Genomic DNA, 7,119 nt, shown 5'->3' with positions numbered 1-7,119 from the left:
GTATAGAGTGCTTGGGGGGCCCCATTGTAAAACTTGCATCGGGGCCCAGTGGGCCCGGCCCACAGCTCCTTAGCTACGCCACTGTGTACCGATTCATGAGCGATTTGCCAGCGCTTCAATACTTTACATTGAAGAGCAAACGATCCCAAAATGCTGCATGTCCTGCAATTTTGCTAATTGCAATCGCTACTGTTGAATTTGTTACATCAATTTACATTGCCAGAGCATTAAGGGAAATCGCTAGCGATTTAAAGTGATCCCTAAGGGCCCGTTTCCACTTAAAATCGCAGAACGCCGGCGATTACCGCCGGCGTTTTGCGGGAGTGATTTTCCCGCGATTAGCGCGGAAAAATCACTGGACACTGCGGCGGTTTTGGAGCGATCGCGATTAGCGTGCCCACGCTAATTACGATCGCAAATCGCGGAACGCTCGTCGCCGGCAAACCGCTGCATGCAGCGCGGTTGCGGTTATCGCTAACCGCAACCGCGGCAGTGAGAACACTGCCACTCGCTACATTGTGTAGCGGTTCTTGCAGAACTGCTAGCGGTTTGCCGTGAACGGGAATCGCGCGATTCCCGCTCAGGTGAGACCGGGCCCTAATAAACGCTCAAAAAAAACGCTCTCGTGGGTTCCAGGCCTAACATTCGCACAAAAAAAAAAATTGTTCGCAATGAGCCGATAACGTCCAGTTCATAGCTTGTGATTTTGATAAAAGCTTCTCAGGCCACTCAATCGGGTTATCAAACCATAAAAATGGCGACCAACTCCCGCAGCGACGACACAAGCTCAGCCGCGCCGTAGAATCCAAAATAACTTCGCAGAGCTCGCTAGTCGCTTCGCTGTCCCGGATGTGATTCCCAATGCAGCGGAAGACACGCCTACTCGCCTGCCCGCCCACACCAAACATGGCGGGTGAGGCCGCTATGGAGCTGCTGTTTTTGGACACTTTCAAGCACCAGAACACGGAGGTGAGAGGAGGGAGAGGCCGGGCGCCGCTTCCCTGTGCGTGGAGTGTCTGTGGAGGCGAAGCACGAGTGGAAAGGCGTGATTTCTGTGCAGTGTGTTAGTGGACTGGAGGGGGCTGAGGCCTGACATCTTCACCCTCACTGAGCTGCCTGCCCGGAAATGTGCTGCAAATCTCCAGCATAGGGGCTTATAATGTATCTATGAATGCTGCTTGTGCAGAATATGATGCGGGGCATAGTGAGGCAGCTCCTATATCAGTTCACCACCTTCCTCTGCGTTATGTCAGATGAATGTCTCCTCTGCACTGATGTCTCTTGTATTTGTAAGTGCGAACATCTAACCAACAAACGTTAATTCAGGTAATACCGTTAGTGACTAACTGTATGGGGTTTATGGCATGCTCTTGGAAAGAAAGGTATTGGCCTAAGATGAAGAAGTTTTTGGACCCTGCAGAGGTTTCCCACATGTTCCTGGGCCACTCACCGTTGCCACGCGTGGACCCCTCAAACGAAATCCCACAAGAGCTTGCCAGATTTCTGATCGCGACCACATACTTCTTCATGCATGAGCGCGGCTTGATGGGTATGCTGAATTGTTGGAACACCAGAGCTTATCCTGCACCAGAGGCCCCATGCTGCTCTTCAGGCCCGCGCATGATCTTCGGGATGGTCCTCGGTAGTGACGTCCTCTACCTAGGTATGTATATGTTTCGTTAAAGGGACCCTGAGCAGTTGGAAAAAAATGAAACTGGTACTTACCTGGGGCTTCCTCCAGACCACCGTAGGCCGCAAGGCCCTCCTTCGTGGCTTCTCTCCCGGTCCCGCTGGCGGCTCCATTACCGGCGACTTTCAGGCTGAAGGTTGGCCGGATACTTCCTGAAAAGGGACACGGCGTTTCATCGTGCTGGCCTGCATGACAGTCCTGCGCATGCACGGTTCAGAGTTAGAAAACCACGCATGCACAGGACTGTCACGGCTGACACAGAGCATCACCCTTCAGGAAGTATCCGGCCAACCTTCACCCATAAATAGCCGGTATCGGAGCCACCAGTGTGACCGGGAGAGGAGTCAGTAGGACGCCGGGGACCCTCGCAGCCCGCGGTGTGCTGGAGGAAGCCCCAGGTAAGTACCAATTTAGTTTTGGACTGCTCAGGGTCCCTTTAATAGCCAGTTACTTACCTGGGGCTTCTTTCAGGCCCCACAAGTCCTCCCAGTCCCTCGCTGTCATTCTGCGCTGCACCGTTCCTCCGCTGTCCTCCTCTGAAAGCCAGGGCAACTTGGCTAAGTGCTGGCTACTGCGCATGTATGGCCCCGGCTGCACACCTTCTCAATCATGCGCCTTCTCATTGGCACACCTTTGGCTGGGTGTGTTCTGTGCATGCACTGTAGCAATTTATACTTTCTGCGGAAGCGTGGAACGGAGGTACGCGGCATGGAATGACTGCGAGGGACAAGCAGGACTTCAGAGGGGTGGAAGTAGCCCCAGGTAAGTAATTAGCCATTTTTTTTTTCAGTTAAAGTTTCCTTAAAGTTTCTTCTTCAGGCATGAAGAACTGTATCAGAACCATACAAAGAGTTTCTAAAGCTTGCATTAAACCATGTACAGTGTGTCATTAACAGTATTACCTGAATCACCATTTGTTGGTTTAATGTCTGCATATCTGCTCCACAACTAACACCCGACCATACTTTAATTGTATCTCTGAACAATCTGAAAATTTGTACAGCTCTTTTCTCCTGTTGGACTCAAATCGCTCAAGAGCTGCAGCTACTAAGAGTGCACGCAAGGGGCCACCCTGCAGTGTTAGGAATTCTTGCCCAAGAACTCCTTACTCAATAGGTACTGACCATAGCCAGAATTTGAAACCTGGTCTCCCATGTCAAAGGCAGAGCCTAACCAGTACACTATCCAGCCAGTATGCGGTAATGTTACGAAAGCAGCCCTCATGCAATTGAAATAACACGTTTTTATATTTTGAGTGCTAGCTCTAGGTTATTATTATTAGTGCATGTTGCTTCATTTGCATTTGAAATGTGTTGTAAAGGTTAACTTGGAAAGTGGAGAAGACGCTAAACTCGTGTGGCCATCCGCACTCTATTCACTCACTGACAGGTGTGTGCACCAGGGGCTATAAGCCCAATTTACAGACCAAAGCAATCGATCCACGTACCAGCAGTGCTGACTTAGAGATTTATGAATAGCATGTACAATAGAAGCAAGCCTAGTGCGTTTCACAGTCTTCAGTGCTTACTTATGCATTAGAGCGCGTTGCTTCTTTTATATGCTGTATATTTGATCAGTATTCTCCCCAGGCTCTTTTAGCCGGGTGCTAATTTTGGCGAGCACCCGGCTGTCATGGCTCACCTCCTAAAGTAGTGCAGAGAAACACCGGCCCTGCATTCTCTCATCTCGCTCCACCCGGCTACTTTTTCATGCCACCCGGCTGGAAAAATATTCTGGGGAGAACACCGTTGATATTCATAAATCTCAGTCGATTGCTTTTGGTAGAGGTTGACGTGACACTTTTTAATTAATAGAGACTATAAAGATGCTTTGGGGGAATTTCGAAAGTTAATGATTGTTTAAATATTATATACGGCTTCATTAATTCTTCAAGCAGTAAGGGCCTGAGCTCACTAAGGTTTCTGTATGCTTTTTTTCAATCTAACAATGATATGATTCTGAAAAGCGGACAGAAGCCAGTTAGTGTGCTTAGGCCATAAGGTTTTGGCTGGTGGATGCTGAGAATGGAATGAACAGATGGGTTGTAATTTTGTAAATACTTGCCTCTGAGCTATCATTAGAAGATTGGTAATGTGCTCCTTGCATATTCCATCGCACTGCAATTTTGTTTGTAAAAATAAACCGAGGAGAGAGGTACAGGGCCCAGACTAATTTGCCTGGGGCCAATTGTCTTCTGCAGAAACAGTGCAGGAATGATTCTCCCCCATCTGGGCCTGGTTCTACCTCTAAGACCATCATAAGTTACCTGTAAGGCCATCAGACGTTCCTGTAGTGTTGCAGATACATGTTGCAAAGTCTTAACTAAAAAAAATGTGATGAGAGGTGAACCCGTTTCCACATTTTTGTGTTTAATTACAAGACAGTAGAATCTGTTCTCTGAAACTAAATACCTTTAGTTTATTACGGATGCATATTTAGTTGGTTTCTGTGTTTGCATTTATAGCAAGGCAGCAATGTCGATGTGATCCGGTTTCCATGCTTGGTCTACATCAACGAGGTTCGGGTAATCCCTCCTGGAATTAGAGCACACAGTGGGCTCCCGGACAGCAGAGCTTATGGGTGAGTGGAACATCTCAAACTAGTGTATGTATGTTCTATTACAGCACAGGTTTACAGCAAAATTGTATTTACTATTTCATCTTAAAGGGACTCCGAGCGCCTCTCATGGGCATGCCTTTAAGACAGACTACTTCCAACAAAGTCGTGCTATGACCCCTCCGGAGAAGTCTTTTGCAATGGCCAAGCGTGTCACTTCCTCTTCCTGCTTCATTCAGTGATGCACTTCTCTAACAGAGAAGACGGGTGACCCGGAAGTTATAACATAGCCAAGATGGCAGCCATGATTTTTAAATTAAAATGGAATGAAAACAATTTGGTGTATGGCGATTCATGCATGAAATGAAAGAGGAGAGCACAAGCTACAGAATGGTATGCATCTTTAAGTACTTTGCAGTACTGGTCAGAGTCTTAAAGGCATGCCCATGAGAGGTGATCGGAGTCCCTTTAAGGTGGATCTGGTTGTGGCGCAACAAGTGCCATTCTTAAGAGTACAGAAAGTACTGTCGCTAAGGCTACAAAGAAAAAACATAGAGGCCCCTTTTACTCTAGGCCAGAGATCCCCAACCCTGTCCTCAAGGCCCACCAACAGTACATGTTTTGCAGGAAACCACAAACATGCACAGGTGAGGTAATTAATGTCTGAGCAGAGCTGATTAACTACCTCTGTGGATTTCCACAAAACGAGCACTGTTGGTGGGCCTTGAGGACAGGGTTGGAAAACACTGCTCTAGGCCATTTTCACTGCGTTGCAGTGCCCTTTTTGCACGCAGGGTAACACATCTGCAATGAAAGTCTGTGGGGCCTGATAAATTTACTCCATCACAACTTGTTGTGCCATGAGTGCCTGATTTGCTGCTGAGCTGTTGCAAAGTCAACAGCGTGTTATTGGTGGACTTCCGCTGTAATGTAAGTCAATAAGCGATGCATACTTTTTAATCACTGCTGTGCAGGGCGCATTTGTGGAATGACGCAAATATGACTGGAAATTCAGGAATCCCAGTGACATGCTTTCTGTCCAGCAGGGAGTACATCACTGGGTGGGGGGCAGCACAATGCATATGACACCGCCAGCGGCAGGGTCATATGAATGACAATTTGTGCATTGTAGTGCCTTGTGATGGGGGCGGAGCATTCCATCATAAATGCACTGGCCAGGTATTAAACCCCCCCCCCCCCCCCCAATTAAAAAAAAAGTTAGGTACTTAGACCTAGGTACAGTGAAGCCTGTGGATAGTCCAGAGATTTCCCGTGTCTTCCTTGCTCCCACCATTGCCAGGCGCAGTCCCTCTAAACATATCGGCCCATGTGCGAGTATGCATGCACAGTAGGCAGGAGCCACACGTCCAGGCATGGCCTTACTTGCGCAGGCACACTACGGCTGCACTTCTGCCTGAAGCATGGCTGGGAACTAAGAGTCCATGACAATGGCATTTTTTTGGGGGGGGGGGGGGGGGGTTCCTCAGTTTTGCTGCAAAGGGAACTTTAACCCTGACAAAGAAGCAAAGTTTTACTTACCTGGGGCTTCCCGGAGCCCTCTTCAGCCGTCCCGTGCCCTCGCCGGACCTCGAGTGTCCTCCAGTCCCCGACACGGGTTAGATTCGTTTTCCGGCAACTGAGAGCTGTTTTTTCATAAATAATTCCAAAAAGATTTGCACAGCACCCATCTATGTTGATGACGTTTATTACGTTTGTTTTTCTGAAAGTAGAATTCTTTAAATGAATGGAGAGAGAGGTGTTTTGTTTTTTTTTTTGTTTTTTTTAAGAAATCTCTCAATGTGACAAATAAGCAGTAGTAGAGGTCATCATGAAAGTGGCCAAATACCTTTTCACAGCACTCTGTATGAGCTGCCTCGTGTATGAGAGGGTCAGGGTTTTTCTGAATCTTGCCTTGATTACAGCAGCTGCTTCAGACACATGAATATAAACTGTCCCGTGAGACCTCATTCCCGGTGTCACTGCACAGCTGCACTGCTGGCTATAACAGAGGGCATAACTCCTCAGTACAAGTGTTAGTTTATTAATGTGAGGCCTGGCCCTTTCCTCCACTCTGTGCGGCCTGGAACAAAAAGCCACTTCATATGCAAGAAATTACAGTTTTGTAAATTTCTTCCCCACATGCTTCCTAACATGTCTCTGTTGTTTTTTCCGGCAGTGAGACCTCACCGCACAATTTTCATTTGGATTTGTTTTTCAACAATGTCACCAAGCCAACCGCCACCGTATTTGACAGACTGGGCAGGTGTGTATATTTTATGCTTCTGAATTTTGACCTGTTCTAAAGTGTGTAGGAAGATATTCATTTATAGAGTAGTACACTGATGTTGGAGAGGAGGGATGTCTATAATATAAAATGGCCATGATTCTTGGGGCAAATGGTAACATAAAAGTGCCTCAAAGAGAATGGTGTTTTGTTTTTTTTCTTAATTTCCTGATTCAAGAAGCGGTTTCTGGTGATACTTTGCTATTCAGGATCAGGAATCAGTATTGGGATTGCAGCCCATTCGCATAAAAAGGAGTATAACAAACATAGCTGGAAGGGACTAACTGCTCGCTGTAGATAAAGAGACTCATGGCTGCTTCACACCGAGATGTTTAGAGGCTCGGAAAATGCCTCATGCCTGGTACACACTATCCAATTATCTGTTAGATAGATGGGTCGAATTAATTATTTCTGACAGGTCCGATCTGATTTCCGATAGTTTTTTCTGACCATTTTGTATATAATTGATCAGAAAATTGTTCAGAAAAACGATCGGGAATCAGATGGGACCTGTTTTGTATTCAATACAAAAACCCTTAAAGGAATTCTATCGATTGGAACAACTTTATTTTTTTTTATTTTAATACTC

The 7,119-nt window shown here is 46.9% G+C and overlaps 1 protein-coding gene across 1 annotated transcript in view; it reads left to right on the top strand.

Moving 5' to 3' along the window:
• The first annotated feature begins 872 nt into the window (after positions 1 to 872).
• Positions 873 to 7,119, top strand: part of VIRMA (vir like m6A methyltransferase associated) — a 75,992-nt gene continuing 69,745 nt past the window's right edge. The window contains exons 1-3 of the mRNA XM_068237667.1: positions 873 to 969; positions 4,155 to 4,270; positions 6,423 to 6,509. Coding sequence (XP_068093768.1) covers positions 907 to 969; positions 4,155 to 4,270; positions 6,423 to 6,509 — 266 coding nt within the window. The 5' untranslated portion in view covers positions 873 to 906. The remainder of the gene's footprint in view (positions 970 to 4,154; positions 4,271 to 6,422; positions 6,510 to 7,119) is intronic.

The sequence above is a fragment of the Hyperolius riggenbachi genome, chromosome 5 (assembly GCF_040937935.1).
Source record: "Hyperolius riggenbachi isolate aHypRig1 chromosome 5, aHypRig1.pri, whole genome shotgun sequence".
NCBI classification, from domain to species: Eukaryota; Metazoa; Chordata; class Amphibia; order Anura; family Hyperoliidae; genus Hyperolius; species Hyperolius riggenbachi.
This window is presented reverse-complemented; position numbering and strand designations above follow the sequence as displayed.